This window comes from Pinus tabuliformis, chromosome 6 (assembly GCF_031772625.1).
Source record: "Pinus tabuliformis cultivar Carrire ecotype Pingquan chromosome 6, CPIR1, whole genome shotgun sequence".
NCBI lineage: Eukaryota > Viridiplantae > Streptophyta > Pinopsida > Pinales > Pinaceae > Pinus > Pinus tabuliformis.
The window spans coordinates 635369299-635394772 of record NC_142292.1 but is presented as its reverse complement, the minus strand read 5'-3'; the positions used below and the strand labels follow the sequence as shown (position 1 = coordinate 635394772).

The window sequence follows — 25474 nt, the reverse complement described above, 5'->3', positions numbered from 1 at the left end:
CGGATGTTAAAAAAAACAATTGATTTAAAGGTTTTTGGATAATATTTCTAATTACAAAAGTCAAAATTATATTCAAAGCTTTAAAATTAGTTTTACGCATTGTAGGAATCATGGATGAAAAACAAAAAGCCGTTGATGATATTTTGTATGTTTTGTATATCATATGATGTTATGCGAATAAAAGTGATTTAATAAATAATTAAATGTTTTGTATACTTTGATATATGTTATGAATTTTTATGAACGAGATCTGAATTATTATTATAATTATGAGCGTCGATTCCCGGAATCGACGCTCCGCCCCTCGGGCGGGGCGGGGCGGCCCGGGGTGGCCCTGTGCGGGCGGAGATTTCGTGAGTGCCCCGATAATGCTCCGTTCCCTTTTGCAGACACACATGTTCCAGATTGGGGGCATTGGGAATAAGAGAATCCAAAACATTTGCGAGCATTTTACCGTTCAAATCGTCCTCTTCGATTCCTCGGCCGGCATTTGTGATCACCCAGAAGACGTGCGTAACATCGGCGAGAGCCGAGAATTTTGCCATCGTCTGATCCCTATCCAGCAGGTCGCACTCTATGTATTGAATATCCTCGTAATTGTGAGGGCTAATAGGCCGGTGGGCTACTCCGTACACCTTCCACGGCCCGCCTTGAATATCGTGTGTGGGCAGAATATCTGCCAGTCTGCTACCTACCATTCCTGTCACACCTACGATCAGCCCAACATGAACCTTCTTCTTGTTCTTGTTATCACTACTTCCTCCGGAGCTGCTGCCACTACTTTCGCCATTCGTGTACTGATCATCTCGCTCGCGTCTCTGCATATAATTAACACAGCCATAATTTGTGAAGTTGCATTTATAAATAACTATATGAATACATGTAGAGAATCGAATATTGAGAAAGAGGGGTCCGATCTCTAACCTCTGGGGTTCCGAAGCTCCCCGTCCACCATGAATAATACCATGACCCCATGATTCTTACTGATTGATTGCAAGCACATCAGATCAACGCTGATCTCTTGGAGTAGAGATATGGAGGAGGCGATGCATTTTTATAAGCGTGTAATTTGAAGACAAATTAAGATATCGTAGAATGTAGTCATTTGGAGTGGGCGTTGGGTTGGTTGTTCCGTGTAGGAATGTATTACTTGTTATCCTAAACTTCAAAATAAAATATAAATTGCTGCATACTCATACAACGTAATCAATGGAGAACACAAACAATATGAACACATGGGAAGAAGTTGCATAACGCAGGGATTGATTGCTGACAAGACAGACAACAAAGATGGGTAGGTGATATCATCTTTCTTCCTTATTATAATAATATCTTTTATAATGATATTCAAACATGCTTTTTTTTTTAAGTCCCTTTGACTTATAACCTATTTCCTTTCCTCACAGACAATCTTATTTACTTACTTGTTAGTTGGTTTGTTTGTGATTCAAATTTTATGAGAAATTGAAGATAAGAGTCCACTATAAGCTATAAAAACTATTTTACAGAGGCATGTAGAATTTAAATTCATTTTTTATAAAAATGATGTAGAATTTAGATTCAAATTTCACAAAAGAGATTGACAATTGAGTCAATCATATTTATAAAAACCATTTTTATGAAACATCCCGACTAGCCAATTTTAATAACAACATTAAATTTTAATTACATGAACAAATCATTTTTCCAATTTTCAATTTTCCCCTTCAACATTGGAAACTATTTAATATATATCAACTTATATCCAAAAATTAACAAAACGATGTCATCCCTTTACATAGAGAGATTGGTTGAACCTTTGCTTACAGGTGGGAGACGTGAGTAGATAAACAATTTCGAGATATTGTAACATCATGCGTAACATGTTTTCCATTCAACAAAGTCTGTGATGGGGAGGACTTGAGGTAAAATGTGATTCGGATCATGACGCACAAGAACTTACTGTTGTCAAAAGAATATCTCCTCGTCTCATGAAAGACATGGAGCTTCTTGTTTATAATAGCCAAAATTCATTTCAGGCTGCAATTGGTAGAATGAGTTCACATCTCCTGCATTCCTTTGGCTCGTCCCTGTTTCGTGGAATATCAATATGGGTTCTTTAGGTTTTCACATGCTTATTTGTCAGAGTTAGATTGAGAATTTATGTTTCTCCCGCATTTGTCTATTGAGTGTAGATTTTTGAAATAGTTTGGAAATCATTAGAGTAGACTTTCTTCATATGTTTAGAAATTTCAAAATATTCAATTCGAATTCACCCAATATGATATATTGAAATGATATCGTGCACAATGATATCAAATTCATGTCTCTCCGCCCGCACAGGGCCACCCCCGGGCCGCCCCGCCCCGCCCGAGGGGCGGAGCGTCGATTCCGGGAATCGACGCTCATAAAAATAATAATAATTCAGATCTCGTTCATAAAAATACATAACATATATCAAAGTATACAAAACATTTAATTATTTATTAAATCACTTTTATCCGCATAACATCATATGATATACAAAACATACAAAATATCATCAACGGCTTTTTGTTTTTCATCCATGATTCCTACAATGCGTAAAACTAATTTTAAAGCTTTGAATATAATTTTGACTTTTGTAATTAGAAATATTATCCAAAAACCTTTAAATCAATTGTTTTTTTTAACATCCGTGATTCTTGTAATGTGAAAAACAAATATTAAATATTAGAAAAAGCTTTAATATAATTTTAGCTTTTGTAAATGAAGGAATGAGATTATCTGACGTTGTCCATGACATATTATATGATTTTATAATTTTATCTAAATGAAAATATTGCTAAAGTCGAAAACAAGTTTTGGAATATAGTTTTAGTGTCTGTAAATCGAATTGGATTATACGACAGTCGATGACATATTATATGATTTTATTTCATGAGCTTTGAATTTAACGTTGTGTCGATGATTTCATATATAAATTCAATATCATTATACAATTGTACAAGAACAATAATCTAAACAAAAGTACTTCCACCTGTATCGGGCCATATATGACGTCCCAAACTATATGCAAATATTTTTCCATCCAACTCTATAGTATTTTAATGCAGAAGAGTATTGATTCTAATTAGACCTACAACCCTCCAAAAATATTTACTAAAAAAATTCATTTATTGGGCGTCCATCCAATTGAGTGACTATCCAAATCCAATTGATATAGCGGCAAAATTCACCTACATTGATAAATCTATTTCTAGGGTTCTATCGTATGTCACAAACCAAACTCCCAAATATTGACATTTTGTCCATGATTTCATCGATATATTCAATATCTTCATTTGATTGTACCAAACAATAATTTAAACAAAAGTAAAAGTAGACACAATATGGCTTCACAACAATAATTTAAACAAAAGTACAAGTAGACATAATATGGCTTCACAAACTATATGATAATATTTTTCCATCCATGTCTATAGTATTCTAATGCAGATGCCCTTTGCTTCTAATTAGACCTAGAGCCTTCCTCCAAAAGAAAGTATTAAAAAAGTCCATTTATTATTAGGTGTCAGTCTTCTCACACCAACATAAATTTTAGTGCCATAAGATTGGGACCTAATAAATGAACCTTTGTAACACATTCGTTGGAGAAAGGTTGTGAATCCCTATGTTTATGGGTTATTTAATTTTTATAGGTGACGGTCATATCATCCATTAACTCTGAGCAGGTCTTCCAGGAATATATATCCAATAGTATTTTACAGAAGACCTAGACCCGATTGTAACTTTGGTTATCGGAACTTCCCAGCAAGAAATTCAACGGTTGACCTTGCAGTTTGTTTTCGGATGACCCAAACATACAGTCTGGTTAAGGATGCATTAAAAGATTCTTTCACAGCATTCCTAAATATTAAAAGATTCACTGACAACTTTCCTCCTAGATATTCACAGCGTTCCTCCCTGAAACGTCGTAAAAGACTCGTTCACAGCGTTCCTTTCGTTTAAGAGATGTATTAAAAGGTTCATCTATTCAGTGCAGGGTATTATTAATGAACTCTTATCACGTTTCATATGAAAGTATTCATATATCCATTCTATGCTATTATATTGTAGAAAGAGTGATCTAGGGTGCCAAATCCATGGTATATATATATATAGATAGATATATATATATATATATATATATATATATATATATATATATATATAGATATATATATATATATATATATATATCCGCCATATCTTCCACTACTTCTTGGCAGGTTTCCGGATGGATGAACATTTCAGAGCTTTCATACATAGATATGGTGTAGGTAGTCAAATATTATGATTAGAGTATGCAATATCAAGCTCGGTAATTTGAAGGTGCTTATTAGATCTTTCTGGGCGTGGGGGGCGGGTGGAAAATAAAAAAAATCTAGTCTAAATTACCCTTTGTTATATTCATTGAATATTAAACTTAAAGTTTTCTGCCAAAATAATGAGTAAAAGTCATTGATTCCCAATTTATTATAATGCATCATCAATTGTGCGTTGTAATAATTTTTAGAACATTGGTGTTCTCAAGTATCATGCATTCATTGGCACAATAATTTTTTAAAATATTATCTCATGGTGTTTTTTTTATGTCCTGGAGCACCACCAGTAGTGCATCATAGAAATTAAGGGCACATCAATACGGCCATGAAATTTGTTTATTAATGTACTTAAGATCTATTGGAGCATTGTTAAAGGTGCTTACTACATTTAATAATAATAATTGACCGACAATTGCAGGAAATTTTAACTCAATAACGAGTTAAGATGTACCAAATCACCATAAATGGTATGTCCTTTCTTTCTAAGTATACTAACAAGCATAATAAACCAACAATATGCTCTATATATTAACCCATTGTACATAGTGTGGCTCGTAAAAGCATCAATGATCACTGCGAATTGATGCACCACGTGGAATTTTTTTTTAAAATAATGAAAAGACAAACAAGTTAAAGAACAATTTTAAATTTTAAACCACTAAATACGTAGAGTGGGGGATAACAATCAATTTACTTGGTCCCTTTTTCATTCAAATAAGTATGGTTATGTTATGGTTAGTGTGTAGAGAAAAAATATATAAAAAAAATTAGTATTGTTTGCAAAAATCCACCATGGAAGTAGAGAGGAACTCTTCGCTTCAAGACGACAGAGATTCTAAAAAGGTTGTTACCAGAAGGAACAGTGTTGACATGGGAGTCTGCTGAAACCAGTCGTAGATTTAGAAGACTTTTGAAACCTGGAATGTTGGGCATGCATGTGAACTCAGATGGGGCACTAGTTGATGAAAGAGAAGAATATGGAACATCTTCGTCAGCATCCAGTCACTCATTTGAAGATGTGAATTCTGATGGTGTGTAAGAAAATATGAGTGATTTTGAATAATTGTTTAAGATAGTTTATATAACTAATGTATGCATCGTATCTTCAAATAAAATTAATGTTTTCCATATTCTGTTAAATGAGAAGTTATGAAGCATTTTTATGTTGTTTGATTATGTCTTAAGTATGATAAATTTTATTGTTTAAATATCTACAATGCAATATCAAATTAGAGATATAATGTATGTTTTATTCAGTATACAAATAAAGACTTGAATTCATTCAGTGATATAATTTGTTCATAATGTCATGTTTTTTTAGTTTTATAGTTGAAAAAATTTCAATTTCTTTTGTATCTAGCATGTTGTGGTTGAAAACATGTTAAATTTATACTTAGGAAAGAAAAATGATATTCTACCAGAAACATTAATGTGTTTTTTCCTTAAAATTTAACTTTGTTTGAGACATAAAAAATTGGTTTTATTAGCATTTTTTAAAAAGTATGAAAATTGACCCTAAAAAAAAAAATCATTATTCCAGTATCAACACTTTCGTTCTGAAGCTATATTTTGCAGGAAAATTTCGTAGAAAATTTTGTAGTCACTGCCATTTTTAAAACAGCCGCAAAATTGACACCTAAAAAAAAACATCGTTCCAGTATACACACTTTTCGTTTTGAGCACTGTTTTTGTGGTTTTTTTGAGGTTTTTGGGCCAGAGTTCCCTTTTTGAGTTTATAGTTCCCGTTTCAAAGTTTACATTGTTCAGGCTCCTACAAAATCCATATAAGCACTCTCCCACGGTCTTGAAGGTACCGGAAGTGGTGTGTACAATCCTAACTTCCTATTGCTAGGCTTACTGACTGCACATAATGAACATCCTTTAGTAAAACGTGACACACTTTCAAGCATACTAGGCCAATAACAATACCTCTATAGATGTGCCACTGTCTTACTTACACTGAAATGACCAGCAATAAGAGAAGTATGTGCCTCTCTTATTACGTTGACTCTTTCTCCATGTGGAATACAAAGCTTACCAAGATGATACAACAAGCTATCATGCAAATGATAATCCAATTCCTCTACTTGGCTACCTTGACTCAAGCTTGCATAAACATCCTGAAATTCATTGTCTAATGCATACTACTCAATATAAATTTCATGCAAAACAAAATTATGCTTGAGTAAATTAGTTTCACTAATAATAGGCCTAGAAATCCTATCAGCAACTTTATTGTAGATACCTTTCTTATACCTTATTACCAAGTGGAATTGTTGAAGAAAATCCATCCATCGGAAGTGCCTTGATTGTTGCAACTTAGATTGAGATTGCAAGTATTGCAATGGTTGATGATCAGTGTGAATAATTGTTTCCTTACCCATCAAGTAGTGTTTCCACTTTTTCACACTTTGCACCACTGCATACAATTCCTTTTCATATGTAGGATAATTAATCACTGCACCATTGAAAGTTTCCGAATGAAAACAGATAGGCTTACCATGTTGCATTAGAACTGCATCCATGGCATAGTCACTAGCATTAGTATAGATCTCAAATGATTGTCTCAAGTCGGGAAGTGCAAGTACTGGGGTTGAATTGATATTTTCCTTCAATGTATCAAAGGCCTTTTGTTGTTTGCCTCCCCACTGAAAAACCCTTTTCACACTAGTCAATGCATGCAAAGGAGCTGCTATAGAAGAAAAGTTAGCAATGAATTTCCTCCAATAATGGGTTGCTCACAAAAAATTTATTACCTCAGTAACTAACTTGGGCCTTGGCCAATTCAAATTGGCATCAACCTTGGAGGGATCTATTTTCAACTCACCTCCTCCAACTATATGACCCAATTAAACTAAAGAAGTTTTTCCAAACTCACACTTTGACATCTTTAAATACAATTGTTCTTTCTTTAAGACATCAAGTACTTTTCTCACATGCATGACATGTTCATCACGAGATTTACTAAAAATTAAGACCTCAAAACATCATTCATCACACACATGAAGGTAGCAGGAGCATTACATAAACCAAATGGCATAACTAGCCTTTCAAACAAGCCTTGTTTTGTCTTGAATATTGTCTTCCAAATTTCTCCTTAAGCAATTCTAATTTGATGGTAGCCACTCCTTAAGTCCAACTTAGTAAAATAATTTTCATATTTCAATTGATCAAGTAAATCATCTATTCTAGGTAGTAGGTAACGGTTCTTTACCATAATCTTGTTTAATGTACAAAAGTCCACACACATGAGCCATGTTTCATCCTTCTTTGGCACCAAAACAATAGGAGAACCACATGGCGAAGAAATTGGCCTGATGATCCCTTTATCCAACAACTCTCGAATTTCATTTTTAATTTTTTCACTTTCCATCACTAACATCCTGTACATGACAATATTAGGAAGAGGATTATCTTGTTGCAACTGTATCTCATGTTGGATTCCTCTCTTGGGAGGCAATCACTTTGGTTCATGAAACATCTCATCATATTAGTTAAAAACGTCAACCAATTCAGATTTCAATCTTGAGTCACAACCTTGAAAAGCTTAATTATCAACATCATTCTTGGGTTTGATCATTAGAAGCACAAAATTCTTGCTAGAATTTACCAGTCTTTTCATCTGCCCTGCATTTACAAGTGAAAGATTTAGTTTCTTGCTATGGGTTCTCACAATGTATTCTACTCCATCTTTGAGCAAATGGTATTTTTTTCATGTCTATGGAAGATAGATTTTCTGTCATAGAGATACAAGTTGCCCAAAACTATACCACATATGTCTAATGGCACAACATCAAGCTCCCCTTCATCTATGAAATTTGCAGTAATGGAGAATTTCAGTTTATACTTTCTAGTTACTTGCAATTGTGCATTTTCACACACCCATCCTAATGGATATGGTTTATGATGTGGAATGGTTTCCAAGTTTAAACTTTTGACAATGTTTTCAGAGATGAGATTGGCTTGAGAACCACTATCAAAAAGAGTATCAATTTTGCTATGTTTTGAGATTACCTTTATGTGAAAAAGTTTTATCCTCTTCTTTTCATTTGGAATTTCATTGTGTAAATTTGAAGTACTAGTGCTAGCAATGGATTCTTTTCCTTTCATACCCATGGCTGTAATTTTAGTTTCATCACCTTAATCAGATCCCAAATCTTGTTGAGTAGTTGCAGTTGTCTTTTGTCTTCCCTTGTTGTTGAATTTCTTTGGTTTCATCTCGGGATGAAGCTTCCAATAATGAGCTTCATCGTGACCCTCTTTGAAACAATGTTTGCATGTTAATTTCTCTCCTTCCTTCTTAATGGATGCATTTTTCTTTCCTTTCCCTTTGAAACCCTTTTCTTTAATTTTACACTTAAATGGATTTTTACTACCCTCTTCTGGAGTATTTTTCCCTCTTGCTTCAAGATGAGTGGCTTGCACACACACCTCATCTAGATTATTGGGATTAAACATAAGGATAGTATGCCTATGGTAACTGTGTAAACATCCTATATACTTCGGCAACGTGTATTGTGATTCCAAATCTACACCTAACATTAGAGACCTTTTAATAAATTCTTGGGTGTAATCGTGCACATTTTGACCTTTAAGTTGTCTAAATTTCTACCAATTCATGATGGCTTTCTGCATATATGCTAGAGGGTAAAAATGTATTTTAATTGCAGCAATGAAATCAGACCAAGAAATTGAGAAATTACATGTTTTTTTATCTCTTCTTGTGTCCTGGATTCCGACCACACTAGTGTTGCGCCCTCCAGCCTCAAGGAAGCTAGATGAATCTTTATGCCATCATATTGAAGGTTTTGAATTCTGTAGTAGACCTCCAACTGATGAACCCAATTGTAAAGCTTCTATGCATTCACCTCACCATTATACATAGGCAGATCAAATTTAACATCAAGTTTTAACAGGCGTGTTTTTCTAGTTTCTTTTGGGGTATGGTGATGAGTATGAGTAAGGGTTGTATTAGTGGAAGAGGGTGAAGATGCTTGTGAATATGAATATGAAGAATAAGGTGGAGAGGGTGGAGGTTTACCTCCATTTCCATTACCTCATCCTCCTGAAGAACCTTCTCCTTTTGGAGGCTTGGATCTTTCACCCTGCAGTTTAGGATTCCTCTCTTCATAGAGGACCTTCACCATCTCTGTCATGTCAAAGAAAGCCTTCCTAAAGACCTTTGTTGAAAATGGCAACAAGAAATGCTAAAATTAGAAATGCTAAAAATAGCATTGCTATAAATAGCATTTTAGGATATACTCCAACTCTGTTGGAAATAGCTAAAAATAGAAATGCTAAAAATAGCATTTCTATAAATAGCATTTCGGGATAGATTCCAATTTTAATTTTTCCTTAAATTAAAATTCGAATTTAGTCTCAGCAGCTGTTTGAAAAATAATTAATTAATTCATCTTGAGTTAATTAGTTAGACAAAATCAAATATGAAGTCTTTGTGAAGACATGCAACAGTTATCCCTTTGATTGAGGAAGTTATCCCTTAATTAAGGAGATAAAGATGGGTTGTATTTGAGTTGTAGTTAGTTAGTTCAGTTAACTGAGTTAAGTCCAGTTAAATTAGTTCCAAACAGTTGGAGGAACTAATTGTGAGTTCAGTCAGTTAATGCATGCATGCATGTAACTAGTGTTCCCCAGATAACTGAATATTCTCTCATAAATAAGCAATGCATGTCAATTCAGATAGAGACCCAGTTGAGATCAAAGGAAGGGACAATGTACTATCAATTGGAGGAATTTTCTTATAAGGAAAACTCATCTATGCAAAAGGAATTATCTCCTTCAGGATTGCACAGTTATTTCAGAGGTTAGTGAGCAATGTGTGAAGTAATTACACACAGGTGGCAGCTTGAGGACCCAGGAGAAACTACACAAGGAAATAAGAGGCTCGGAGGACTGAAGGAAGGCATATGTGTTTTCTATTCTATCTATGAGTAGCAATGAAGGATTGTATTGAGAGTTGGATAGCTTGTGAGCTAAAGCTTTGTGTAATCCTGAGATATTTCCACTTGTATGATAATGCAGATAGTGGGGTTTTTAGCTGAGGCTTTCCCTAGAGTATTCTTTTGTGTTTCATGTGTGATTGATTTCTTCTTCATCTGTTATATGTGTTCTATTTGATCTTGCTCAAAATCGATTAAGCTTCCACAAGTTTGTTTGTAGAAGTAGATCAAGTATTTTGCTTTAGTTACATTGCATTATCAAGTGATCTACGGTGAAATTTCTACATGGTATCAGAGCAAGGTTTTGTAGAAAAATTTCTACATGGTATTAGAGCAAAGGCGATCAAAGCAGATAACAGTATACAAAGAAGGGAGAAGTTTGAAGTTTGAAGTTCTTGATTATAGAAATCAAATTCTTATCACACCTCAAAGTTCACCAATGATGTTCAATGGTTTGAGACTCGAGTATGCCCTAGATGGCAGCTCAAATTATATAGCCTAGAAGTAACGCATGGAAGCGGTATTAGAGGACAATGGTTTGAAGGAATTCATTGATCAAGAAGTCCAAGCTAGCAGCAGCTAATGCCCAAGAATTGGCAGAATGGAAGAAATGTGTGGCTAGAGTGAGGAGGATTCTTCTGGAGGGAGTTCGAGACCATATTGTCTCGAGTCTCCATGGGAAGGAGACACTGTTTTCAATGTGGAAGATATTGAAGGATCTATATCAAAACATTAGCGATCAGAGGAAGCTAGCGCTGAGAGACAAGCTTCGGAAAATTAAGTGTGAAAAGGGCGACATGATCTCTACATATCTGAACAAGCTCACCACCTGTAGAGATGAGCTTGGAAGTGTAGGAATCACGATAGCCGATGATGATATGATGAGTCTTACTCTCCTCGGTCTTCCTAAGAGTTGGCATAGCTACCAGGACTCAGTGAATGGAAGAGAGAAACTACTAGATTGGGAATGACTGTGGTCAGATCTGATGCAGGAGGAGATCAGGAGGAGCACCAGAGATAGTTCTTCATTTAAGGAGGATGAAGAAAATTTCACCTTAGCGAGTAAAGCAAGGAAAGGGAAGGAGAAGGATTCTCATCCCAAATCAAGTTCTTCTCATGGTGGGAAGAAGATTGACAAATCTAAAGTGAGATGCTTTAATTGTCATGAGGTGGGCCATTATGCAACTAATTTTCCATTGAAGAAATCCAAGAAGGGATCCTCGAAAGGATCTGAAGGTGAGGCATTGGCCTCTCAGTTCGAATTGGATTTTACCCTCATCACATGCATGGTTTCATCGATGATGGGTTGTGGTTGGTTTCTTGATAGTGGAGCCTCATTCCACATGACCGGCGATAAGAGTTTGTTCAGTATCTTGGAGGAGAAAGACCTCAAGATACTCATAGAGATGGGTGACGATGAAAGGTATCGTGTTTTAGGTGAAGGTATGGTTGATTTTCAGAGGGAGCATGGAGCTCGCATCACCTTGACAAATGTGAAGTATGTGCCAGGACTGAAGAAGAACTTGGTATCGATCACGATGTTGGAGGAAAAAGGCTATGATGTAGTCTTCAGTAAGGGAAAGGTTTTCCTTAGACACATCACCACGAGACAGGTGAAACAGATCAGTTCACGGATATAGAACCTATATTCTCTTGAGGTTCAAGATGCATGCAAAGCCTTGAGGAGCAAGGCAAATGTTGGAGACTTGGTGGTTGAGAGGGAGAGTACATTACCTCTCAACATGCAGCCTCAGAAGAAGTCTCAGACAATTGTGGAGGAGCCACAATTGGTGAAACAACCTCAGGAGGTTGTGGAGCAGCCACAACTAGAGAAGCCGAGAGGAGATCAAGTGGAGGCATCCACTCATGCAAATACCTCCAGTAGGGGAAACTTTTGAGCCAAGTCAGCAGAGGGATCACATGCAGCCATACCTCCAGGTGAGAGGTGGGGCAATGTGAAGTGATTGTCCCAAGAAGGCTGAAATAGGGGTAGGATCCTTGAGGTACCCAACCTCTTTGATTAGACCTTGCTATAGGAGCCTCGATGAGGAGTAGCAAGATTGACTGAGTGGGTAGAGACGGATGCGAATGGAGCGGCAGAGGGAGCTACAACGAAAGAGTCCCAAGACAGCGCGGAGCTAGTAGGCTACAGCAATGCGAGAGGCACATGAGTGTTGCACCAGTGCAGGATGGCACAGAGATGTGTGCAATGGTGCGAGATGCAAGGAGTTGTTGCAGCAGCGCAGAGGTCAGAGAGGGAGCACTTATCAGTGGCAGAGGGAGCTTCAGCATCAGAGGGTGTTTCTAGCCCAACAGGGAGGTCAGTTGGGAGATCAGTTACTTACTTCTCAGTAACTGAGTTGCAGTTCAGCAGTGGGCAGTACGATGCAACATGACGAGAGGAGGTGCAGTACGGATGCAATGCTGGGAGATAAGACCAGCAGAACCATGGATGCAGTAGGAGGAATTAGTGTGATTGATGCAGTCAAAGATCAAAGTGACAGAGGCTAAAGAAGTCAGATACTGAAGAGCACAAAGGTGCAGAGTTTTTAGTCGACAGAGGCATCATTCTGATTGAGGTTGGATATTTTTTGTGTTCCTAGAGTCACTGGAGCAACAACACTTGAGAGAAGTGTTGCATGTATAACATTCCAAAGGTTCAGCATCGGGTTCGAGTTGAATGCCTTTCTTGTTGAGAGGGACTGTTGAAAATGGAAACAAGAAATGCTAAAAATAACATTGCTATAAATAGCATTTCAAGATATACTCCAACTCTATTAAAAATAGAAAAAAATAGAAATGCTAAAAATAACATTGTTATAAATAGCATTTCAGGATAGATTCCAATTTTAATTTGTCCTTGATCTAAAATTGAGAATTAAAATTTGAATTTAGTCTCAGCAGTTGTTTGAAAAATAATTAATTAATTCATCTTGAGTTAATTAGTTGGAGAAGATCAAACATGAAGGCTTTGTGAAGACATGCAACAGTTATCCCTTTGATTGAGGAAGTTATCCCTTAATTAAGGAGATAAGGATGAGTTGTATTTAAGTTGTAATTAGTTAGCTCAGTTAACTGAGTTAAGTCCAATTAAATTAGTTCCAAACAGTTGGAGGAACTAATTGTGAGTTCAGTTAGTTAATGGATGCATTCATGTAACTAGTGTTCTCAAGATAACTGAATATTCTCTCATAAATAACCAATGCATGTCAGTTCAGACGAAGACCTAGTTGAGATCAAAGGAAGGGACAGTGTACTATCAGTTGGAGGAATTTTCCTATAAAAGAAACTCATCCATGCAGAAGGAATTATCTCCTTTAGGATTGCACAGTTATTTCAGAGGTTAGTGAGCAATGTGTGAGGTAATTACACATAGGTGGCAGCTTGAGGACCCAGGAGAAACTACGCAAGGAAATAGGAGGCTTGTAGGACTGAAGGAAGGCATGTTTGTTGTCTATTCTATCTATGAGCAATATTGAGGGATTGTACTGAGAGTTGGACAGCTTTTGAGCTAAAGCTTTGTGTAATCTTGATACATTTCCACTTGTATGATAATACAGAGAGCGGGGTTTTTAGTTGAGGCTTTCCCTAGAGTATTCTTTTGTGTTTCATGTGTGATTGATTTCTTCTCCATCTATTATATGTGTTCTATTTGATCTTGCTCAAAATCAATTAAGCTTCCGCAAGTTTGTTTATAGAAGTAGATCAAGTATTTTGATTTAGTTACATTGCATTATCGAGTGATCTACGGTGAAATTTCTTCAACCTTATCATCCTCTGTCATATTCATAGGCTCTCCTTCATGCGACATGCTAATTGAAGCCTTAACTGCAATTTGAGGTAGAACTAGTGGTGAAGATTTTGGAAACCTTGCATTCCTTCTCCTTGACCCAACTTCAGGGCTTTCAACCAGCTTCCCTTCTCCTCTCTTGAGCTTCAATCTTGTAAGCATGAAATTCACTTGTAAACAGTTAAGTCCTTCTTGCACAAAGAAAACCAAGAGCTCTGATACCAAACTTGATCTGAATGGGAAAATTAGTTTTCTTGTGTTGAATTCCTCTTCAGAATATGTTAAAATTGCTTAAGGATTCATGAGGTTAATTTCAAGTTTAAACATGAGTTTTTGAGTGGCTTTTTATGTACAAATTAACATAAACAAATGACTGAACAGAAGCATATAACATACATGAACATCACCAAAAACAGTATCACAGCATCACATGATGAAGGAGCTCACCCCACCTAGACTACGTCTCCTTGGTCCAACTTCCAATAGCTTTCCCCTCTCTATTATGCTCAAAAGTGTAAATATATTAGTTTACAATGCTCAGATAGCTCTAAAAGTTATTCTGATGGCTCTAGAATGCCCAAAAATGCCTGTGTAGCCTCTTTCTGCTCCTGATTTGGTCAAATACCTAAGAAGTTATGGCTTCCCCAAGTCTTTCTGCTATTTACTCTACAAACTCCCCAAATTTCGGCACCATCCTACAATTTCACCCCAAATTGTGCTAATGGAGTGCTGATTTTGTCAAATCTAGGCAAAATTGTCGCACGTGTTAAATAGCCTATAAGGCCTTAAGTCTAAATTTTATAGACATGTGAGAGGCCACGTGCCCAGGGCTAAGGCCAACAATCCGCCCCCGTTGGTCGGGCCCCTGCTCCCATCCGATGGTGGTCCCTGGTTGGCACGTGCCCAAGGGTTGGCCAATGTGGCTAGCCCTTTTCCCCAAATGCGCAACACATTACACTTAAATATATGTCAAACACATAGTTTGTTAAGAACCATTCATGTGGCGTGTTGGTAGGAGGTGTTCAGTCAATTTAATGTCTTAAATTGCTAACATAAATTATCGACCAAGGTTAGTAAACTGATGAAGTGTGGTGCACAATATGTGCTTAGTTAACCTTGTTTCTTACTTCGTTGAGTATGTTTTTGTATTGTTTTGAGGGTTTTGTCTTTTATGCCTAATTTTTAATGGATGTTAAGTGTCAATGGTCAACTAAGTCTAATGGATGTTAATATAAAAAACTAATTTATAAGAAGGAAGAAAAGGAAATGTACTTCAACTAACTTAATTTGCATAAAATCAAATCAAAAGCTTGAATGGTTAGTCTAATCTAGGCCGGCACTGTGTCTTTGAAAAGCAAAACATTATTCTAGATACAATTGTATTCATTGATAAGATGAAAATGAAATCACTTCCTATCCTATCCTTGACAACTCTTGCTCAAAAATAAAACTAATCCTATTCTATGAAATGAAAGCAAGCAATATAAAAACACCTATGATCTACTGCATGCTCAAATATTATTGTGAACATTCAATATCAGAAGATGTCGAAATCATCTTCCTAAAATGACTTAAGCAATTGAGTATACATTAGATGTGATATAAAAAAGCATCATAAAAGAATGGAAAAGAAAACTTGCAGCTACTATGTGATCTAATGCCTCTTAGGCAACCCAAATTGGAAGAACTACCTTCTTGGACTTGCTGATCATGAGATTATACAATAGATGAAAGCTTAATCTAAAAAGCATGACAAAAGCATAAGGAAAGAAACTAAATCATTTTTTATTCTTAATGCCTCAAGTAACCAATATTGGAAAATAGTTGAATGCTACCTTCTTGGGAAGCTCTTTGGAAAACATAGGGTTAAACAGTGAATGTAAAGCTGAATCTAAAAAAGCATTGTAATGACATGTGAAAGAAAACTAAGTCACTGTATTCTCTTATGCTTCAAGCAATCCAATTTTAGAAAATAGATAAAACACTACTTTCTTGAGATGCTCTTAGGAAACATAAAATTACATGGTGAGGTAAATCTCCATTTGAAAAATAAAATAACATTTGCAATGGAAAGCTAAACTATTTGCATGAATCGAAGTAAAACAAACTAATTAGTCTTACAAATTTACAAAGGGGTGCACATGGTTGATGGGGGCCCTTCGGTTGTCCAATGGCATTCCAACTCGCAAAACTCACATTCTAAAATTCAATAATAGAAAAGAACCTTCTTTATTGATAAACTCACAATTTTACACAATGGAAATCTGCACTCCTAATCTCATTACATCAATAGCTCTTCACTTTACATCCCATTCCATCTCAAGCCTTGTTACAAAACATTTTATAATTCTTTCTCTTCTTTTTATCCTTTTCTTTACCCACTTGATAGGAGAAAACTTCCCCTATTTATACAAAAAGATGAGAAGCTATCTCATTAATGAGAGTCCATGAATCTCTCATTATATCTCTAGAGTTACAATCAAAATAGGAAATGATAAGACACATGTCTTCTTAGAGTTTCAATACAAATAGGAAATGAGACACATATCCTTATGATCCCATGATCTTCTCCACTCAAATTCGAATTTGGTTTTGGGAGGCCACATAAAGATCTTTTAGAAGCTTCCTTTTGACCTACACATGTCAATAGTATCATCCCAATATTAGGTATAATAATATGCACATTATTTTCTAATTTTTAACTATAGATTCATTTAAAAATGCTAAGAATTAATAAAGTTTGGAAAAACATAAATGTAACCCAATAATGATAATGGTAAGGTAAATGTAATGAAATAGAGGTGGAGTGAAGGTGACACTATGGAAATATAAGTGAAAATGTAATGGAAGTGAATGACAATTTCAAGGCCCAACAAGAGGCTTGGCTTGATGCTTGGTGGTCATGGGTTCAACCCCCGCTGCTACTACCGAACCCTTAACCAAAATTTTGGTGGCCCCCGAACTGCCACGTTGCGGCCTTTGGTTTGTTCCACGTGTCATCTTATGGTTGGCTACCAACCATCCAATCAAAAAAAGCCAAATTCACCCAATACAAAACTGCCACTTCGCATCATATGATTCTCCAAAGGCCTATTGACTGGTCGACCCTACCACATCAGCCTACACAGTCAGCACCACATCAGCAGTACGGACTGTTAACTGGGTGTCACATTTTGCCAAAATTCCCTTGTTTGGGAAAGCGAACAGAACATGATTTTGGGAGCATACGATGTTTATTTCGCACGAAATGAGTTGCATCGGACTCAGGATGACAATCACTACGCGGTCATTCAAGTTCCACACCAATCCGACAACTTTGAATTTTGAGCTATTTTTTTGGGCACCTGATCAGCCGCTCCAAGAGCCTTCGCAGCTCTTTATATCCTCAGCTCCCTCAGTTCCTACTTGTGGCATTGAGCACAGTGTGGGAACTTAGCCCGTATCCCCCAACATCCTGGACTTTCATTTATGTGCCCCTTTACTCACCCATCAGGGTCATACGTCTAGGTTGATGTGTTGCGAATGTGCACGATCATCAATGATGTCACTGGTGCTTGCTGCTTGGTAAAATTTCTTTGTGCAACATAGTGAACCTTCTGGGCTATGTCCAGTGGGAAGAAATCACAATGAAGTTACCTACGCCACATGTCGACCTGTGAATTGTGACACGTGTCACCCAAAAATGGACCATTAGGGTGCCAAAAAATGCCAAATATACCTACCACATGTCATACTCCCATTGGCTTTTGCTGACATCACCATTCTCTGTTGTCTGGGCCAATCATATGTTGTCACCTGTCCTCTATCAGAGGAGAGAGTAAGGTCTTCTGAGGCCTGTTTTGCAACCTTTTTCTTCATTAAATTGGAAAATAACAAGGTCCAAGAAACCGGTCTCGACACCACTCCTATGTGGTTTATGGTTTTTGGAAGAGAGGTCCCAGAGTGATTCTCTGTCTTTGATCTACGTAATTGGCAATGTGGTAAACCACCTTCCGTGACCACCAATCCTATCTATAAGGTTGTCTCAGATGTTCTCGATAAGCTAACATGTGGCCCAACGCTTACCTCCTGGTGCTTAGCTGTGTGCTCTCTAAACAAACCTCCGAGAATTCCTTTCTGAGCTCGCCCTCAGTGAGTTGAGTTGTTGGAGTGGGGACCTTTGCATGCTTCCCATTAGTCAGCTTACTACTTTCGTGTCTCAACACCCATCTCACGGACCTTCCCTTTATGCACCAAAAGGGTTGTGACGAGGTGAACCCGTCAGACTCCCATTGTCGAGTGGGCTCCCCCTGTGGCCAATCAAATGCATTCTCATTGTTGCCACGTCTACCCAAGGTTTTGTGTAGAGGCTTCTCCATCCTTGCCACTAAGCTTGGCATTTAAGCCAACTTTGGCTACACACCAAAGACTCACCAATACACTTTTTAACTCTGCAAACTTGACTTTGAGCCATAGAGCTTTGACTGGCTCTATCTTTCAAACCAGGAGGCCATTTTCGAACTTCTGCATACCACAACAAATATTTTTCAAGGCTCTTTCCATCTAAGTGGGTTTCACCTACATCTGAAATCATATGATGCATCAAAAATGGCTCTAAAGCATTTTCACCATTCTGCTGCCATGTTGCTCCTTAAGTCTACTCCCAGAGACCTTGTTTGACATATGTGCCACCTATTGATTGTAATGAACATTTTTTTTCTATCACCATGTTGCCATCAATGACAACATATTTCAACACTCCATACCCTTACCCTCAGATGTTAAATAAACTTAATAAGTTATTTGCAATTATTAAATTTTTAAAGGATCATCACCCACCTTAATAAATTTTATTCAATATATCTTTTTATCTCATTTTTTTTTATAGTATATTTAAAAAACTTAATTTATTATTATTGTTTAAATTTACTAATAAAATAAAATATATAAAATTATATTTTTTATGTATTTTTTGGTAAAAGAATAAGAAGTTTTCTATTAACTCTGTGTCTAGTTACAGAAAAGTACACGGGAGTTTTACATATTGTTCAAGTATGCATCCTCAAGAAATATAGGAGGAATTTAGCTCAAAATTCTCTGTCATGTTTTCTTTACATGCTTTCTGAAGACAAAAACTAGGGCCAGTATTACTATAGATTCAACAATATTGGTTGTTCAACAGAATTTTCAAAGGATTGACATGTTTATGGAGGGTGAATAGACCTTTTATCAGAAGGATTTCCTAGGGCATTACTCGCAATACTTTTACTATCTACATGAGCTCTCTAACCTTGGAGATTTGTCATTTTCCAGCACATCCCATCCATTTCGTCCTCCATTTGGAAGATTTTTTCTTGTTTCCTTTGCACTTCCTCTAACAAGGAAATGTTCTAGTGTTGGAGGTCCAAGACTTCCGCATACTAGTCCAAGGGAGAATGAGGACATTGTTGATAGTCTTGAGCCATTTTTTATTGGAGACCAAAGGATTGATGGTTGCTCCAACTTAGTAGAGGACGAAAGGATCTATTGATCAATGTGGTTGTTTTCAAGGCTTCACTGTGAGAAGGATTCCGATATGGGAGCCAATTCACTCACTTCTAGGGAGTGAGACCAAAGACATGGAGAGATGAATCATCTGAATTACCTTTCCTCTCAGCCAGATTTCCATTTTGGATACTTCTCTTACTTCTATTGAACTTCTAAGAGTCGTATTTGGAAATTGCAGTGGAAAAGGTTGTCTCTTTCCGAACTATGGGACATTTAGTCTTCTTGGTCTGCACAAAGCTACCAGTTTTGTGAGCGTTCTAGAGTCTTAAGTGAAGTCTACAAAGATAATTAGTTTTGGAGAGCTTGAGTCACACCCTTGGAGGACACCAATTGGCAGAGGGAAGGACTAAAAATCCATACAGAGAGGGAAACACTTCGACGCATAGTCTTCCTAAGAATGAAATTAAATAGAAAGAGATCCTCCACTTCTTATGTGTCCTAGCCTTAGCCTTCATGAGTGCTAGGAGTACTTCAATCTGCTCCCATGATTTTGAAATTGGACACAACGTCATCTCCACAAAACTTCACCTGGAGATATCCATCTAGAGAGGTATGTTTCCTGTGGGGGAATGATATAGAGGACCGAAAGAGATCTGTTATGTTGGAATTTAGTTAATATATCTCATGTCTAGTTTTATTACTCCTACCACAGGATTGGAGGAGTACGCCACCTAGAATGTGCTGCATATTTGACCCGATGAGCCAATGATGGCAGTGTGGGAGGGGAATCAATTGGCCCAAACCTTATGTCATAGAACCTTTCACCAAGATGATTTGAAATCAAAATTTGATTAAATTCAAATCCTTTAGGAAGAGTCTTGATGCATGGAGATTACTTACTTCGTACCCCTTCTATTTTTATTGGATCGTGGAGGGAATTGAAATTATGGATTAATCTCATCATGGGATAACCATCCAATTTGTGGAACCATTTAACTCATATTACCCTTCTTCTAGCTGAGATGCGATGTTGGCTTGAATATTTGCTTCCTTGTTTTCACCATTAAGGATATGAAAATAAGACTTGTGATTGAATGTCTCTAGAATTCCATAAATTCTTCGAAGGAGTAGAGAAAGCTGATTGTTTTTAGGAAAGGGGTTCAATTTGAGGAGTTGGATGATGATAAGGGAGTTCCCCCCAAAAAAAATAGAAGGGATGTCATGCTCTCTGGCTAGCTAAAGACCAAGGTATATACCATATGTCTCAGCTATATTATTTGATCTATGGCCCAACCCCAATGCAAACTTTAATTTTGTTTCTCCTTTGGGATTAATAAGAATCCCTCCCCCTCCTGCCACCCCTGGGTTCTTTTTGGAGGCTCCATAAAAGAACATAATCCAACCTTTTTTGTTAATTTTTCTAGTACTGGAATTCATCATTCAAGATCCTAAGTTTCCAATGGTGAGGAGGATGTTGTTTTTCAATAACATTTGAGGGAAAACTAGCCAGAGGATCCACCAATTGGTCTATCCATTTCTTTTCTTGATGGTCCAATAAAGGAATGTGATATTTTATATTCAATCTATTCCCTTTGACACATAAAGAGAGGGCTTTAGAAACAGCTACTTGAGAAGGAATGAGGATTTCTTTGAAGATTGCATTGTTCCTAGAAAGCCAAATTTGCCAAAATACAAATTTTGGAAGAGTGGTCCACATCCACTTGAATCCCAGTTTACCTATAAAGGATCCTACATAATTCTTATTGCCAATTTGTTACAATAATTGAGACATCACAGGGAATATTCAATCTAGTAGACAAGAGACTTTGGACAAGATTATGTACTTGAATATTATAGGGGCAAACTAAAAAAAAAGTGGGGGATTGATTCTTCATTTTGAGAGAAGAGGGGGAAGCAGGAGGGTCCACTTATACCTCTTCTTTTTAGGTTCTCTAAGGTTATGATATTCTTATGAAGGATTTTACCTTAGGTATAACATTATTGGTCCAAAGTTTCTTCCATATGGAGGCTTTTGAAGGGATTTAATCCTAGAACAACAATTCCTCGTATCCAGCTTTGACAGTGTACTCGTGGTATTCCAATCCCAACTTATCTACAACTTGATGATGTATGGGGCACAACCAAACTGCTTGATTTTAAGCAAACCTGCTAATTTGATGAGGATTTGAGGGATTTCTTTTAGCTTCCACCTGGACAACATGTTGTCAATACTCCATTTGTTGAACAGAGCTAAGGTTATGATTCCTTTATTTGAGAGATGATGTTGCAGAGGCATGAGATCTTCACAGTCCAGTAGGGAGGTGATTTAAAATTGAGTCCATCCACATACCTATGTTTGAACTATTTCTAGGGGTCCATCTGAGATGTTTTTTAACTATGTTGGGGAGGCTGAAATAAGACACCACATAGGAGAACATGATCTATGGGATATATCATGATAGCTTTCAGTTCTGTATCTCAAGTATTTGTTGGCAAGTACTTTCACCCACCAAGAATTTTTACTCATTTTCATTTTCCATGCACAATTTGCCACCATTTCTTGATTCATTAGAGAGGGGTCCCTAATCCCAGAGCTCCATTCTCTCGAGGGGCGTGAATGGTCTTCTAGTTGATCAAATGAAATTTTTTTGAGGTGGCTTTACTTCCTTACCAAAGAAATTTTTGAATAACTTTCCCTACTACCTGCCAGATGTATTTGGGTGCCAAGAGTGCTAACAATTGAAATAGAGGAATAGCCAACAAAATTTATCTTATGATAAAAATTCTTCCAACTAAAGTGTGTCATCTAGCTCCCAAAGATCCCAACTTGCTATTGATTTTTGAAAGAACGGATTGTCATGCTTAAGGAGAGGGGGTGTTTAGGCAAATAGGGATACTCATTTATTTGAACTCTTTCCAATATCCAACTGAGTTGAAACCAAATATAGCACCAATTTGAATACATTTCTTTGTCGAGATATTCCACGAGTATATCTTTTTTTTGGTTGATTTGGATAAAACTCCTGACGCTGAGAAGAAGTGATCTAGAACAATCTTGAATTCGCAAGTGATAGACCTCCAAGGAGAATAATTTCATCAACAAATTGGAAGTGATTGGTGATTTATACCTCTGGGTTGAATCTTAGACTAGGAATTCTACCAGAGTTGAGATCAAATTAAAGTATTTTTCTCAAGGTTTATACTACCAAAATATAGAGAAAGGGAGATAATGGACATCCTTAATGAAGCCCTCGGGAAGCTTGAAAGAAGTTAGTGACTCTTCCATTGACTAGGGGGGTGATCTAAGGGGAGTTGATATAATTGGAAACCATTTAATAAAGGTGGTGTTGAACCCTAGCTTACTCAACACTTGAAAAAGGAAATTGTTCCTTACTCTGTCAAATATATTGGTCATATAGAGCTTGATTGCCATACCTTTGTCCCCTCTCTCTCTGCTAGAAAAAATCACATTTGTGACCAAAATGATGTCGTCAAAGATTTGATGCCCAAGGATGAAGCCTCCTTGGTTTTTAGAGATTATATTCCAGAGAAGTTTTTTTAATCTTTCAGTAATCAATTTAGAAAAATTTATAAGAGACATTACATAATGAAATTGGTCAGAAACACTGAAATGAGGAGGGATTATATTCCTTAGGGATCAAGGCAAGGAAAGAGGAGTTTATCCCTCCTCCCACATAATTGTTCTTTAAAGAGTAAGAAACCATTTTGCATAAATATATATTGATGAGGTCCCAGAAATGCTGGAAGAAGTGAGTTGAGAACTTTTCCAAGCCAGGGGACTTGTCTGATTGAAAGGAGAAAACAATATGACAGATCCCTTCTTTGATGGGAAAGAGAGTCAATTGTTTGTTAATTTGTTTAATGATAAGGTGAGGGGTGTGCTCTAGCCAGTGTTTTAAAAACAATACGGTTTGAGCCGATAACTGATCAAATCAGCCGGTTGATTAGCCGACCGGATCAAACCAGAAGAAAAGACCCAGTTTGACCCCTCCCTTCGCCAAAAATTAGAAAAAACGGTCCTAACCGGCTGGTTTAGGATGAAACTGGTCGGTTTATGCTCAAACTAGTCGGTTTCGTCCTAAACGGGCCAGTTAGCTGCCAATGCCATGGAGGACCCACACAGTGCAGTTTACGAAGGTTGTAGGTTGATTTGGAGGGAAAATAAGTGTTATTTCCATCCAAAAACACCCTCTCCAAATCTTTAAAATGAGCTTGGCCCTCTCATTTGTCTCACACATCTCAATTGGAGTTTTTGTGAGTTTAAATAGGAGCTTGGAGAGTGTTGAGTTTTTGCTGGAGTAGGCATCTTGGAAGCTTGGAGTTGGAGTTGAAGCTATTTTGGAGATAGTTTGGAGTTTTCAGTGGAGTTGGCATCTTCAAGAGGAGGCTAAGGAAGCTAGTTTTCATTTCCAAGTAAGTATTTTCACTTGAAAATAGCTCATTTGACTGTTGTCCATGTATTAAATTTTTTTATGTGTTATAAACTTCTAACTTCTATCATCTATGCTATAAAATATTAGTTTTATGCTATCAAATTTTGTAGGGTACATGTGCATTTGTTTTCCTAAATTTAGCTTTGGTTTTCCAAGTTTCTTAGCTATAAAAAAAAAAAAAAAAAAAAAAAAAAAAAAAAAAAAAACTAAACAAAACAAAACAAAACAAACAAACAAACAAATGGCAGATTTTCTTTACAAAATTTAATTATTTCAAGCCAACATGGCTCCAAATGCTAAGGGCAATGCATGGACTCATTGTGATTTGATTGATGGAAAAATGATATGCAAATTATGTCATAAACTTATTGGAGGTAGGGGTATTCTCATATTGAAACAACACTTGGCTGGGATAAGAGGCCAAGTAAAGCCATGTGAAGCACCAAATGAAGTGTTAGGTCCTATTAGGGCATAATACCTTTCCAAGTTTGAAAGTTTCATGAGGATAAGGCTAGAGAGAAGGCCATCCAAGATGGAATTGCAAGGAAGATGGAATTATTAGAAGCCATGAAAGAGAGTGGGTATGATGATCAAGACTCCTCTTCTATCCCTTCCACCAATGACCCATTTCATTATGTTCATCTTTCTTTTGGCCAATAATCAAAAGGAACAAAGAGAACAAACTTCCAAAGTTATTTATCATCCTCTGCCAACATTGCCTCTTCTAATCCCACTTCCTCCCAGCCAAGTCATCAACCCACTTTGGATCAACATTAGAAAAAACAATGCAAATAAACTTCTTATCAATACATTGCTAGATGGTGGCATGATGCAGATATCCCATTTAATTTTGCTTGCTCACCTTATTACCAAGCTATGTGGGACTTTGTTATAGTTGCAGGAAAGGGCTTCAAAGGCCCTAGTATGCATGACTTGAGGGGAGCTCTTTTTCAAAAAGAGATTTCTTACATTGATGAGTATTTGGCTGAGTATAGAGATTCATGGCTCAAAACAGGTTGTTCCATCATGTCAAATGGATGGACCGATGGAAAGAACCGCACTATCATTAATTTCCTTATTTCTTGCCCTCAAGGAACCATGTTTTTGAGATCATCCAATGCATATGATAAGGTGAAGGATGGAACGCTTCTATTTGAGATTTTGGATGACATTATTCAAGAAGTGGGGGAGAAGAATGGTGTGTGGTTCATCACCGATAATGCCTCAAACTATGTTCTTATTAGTATGATGCTTGAGTCCAAATATAGGACAATATTTTGGACTCCATGTGTTGCACATTATATAGACCTCATGCTTGAGGACATAGGCAAAGTGGAGTGGTAAAACACACTATAGAGCATGCCAAGTGCATTACAAAATACATTTAAAACCACTCATGGGTATTGAGCCTAATGAGGAAAAACACTTGGGGCAAAGAGCTTATTAGGCCTGCAATTACGAGATTTGCAACTCACTTCC

At 36.8% G+C, this 25474-nt stretch overlaps 1 protein-coding gene across 1 annotated transcript; it reads right to left on the bottom strand.

Annotated features, from left to right (window-relative positions):
- Positions 1-227: 227 nt before the first annotated feature.
- On the bottom strand, positions 228-1055 carry LOC149260254 (3-oxo-Delta(4,5)-steroid 5-beta-reductase-like). The gene is made up of 2 exons (XM_089457513.1): positions 925-1055; positions 228-818 (listed from the first exon to the last, which is right to left on the bottom strand). The coding sequence occupies exons 1-2, from the start codon at positions 973-975 to the stop codon at positions 228-230; spliced, it is 642 nt and encodes a 213-aa protein (XP_089313639.1). The 5' UTR covers positions 976-1055.
- Between the last annotated feature and the right edge of the window lie 24419 nt (positions 1056-25474).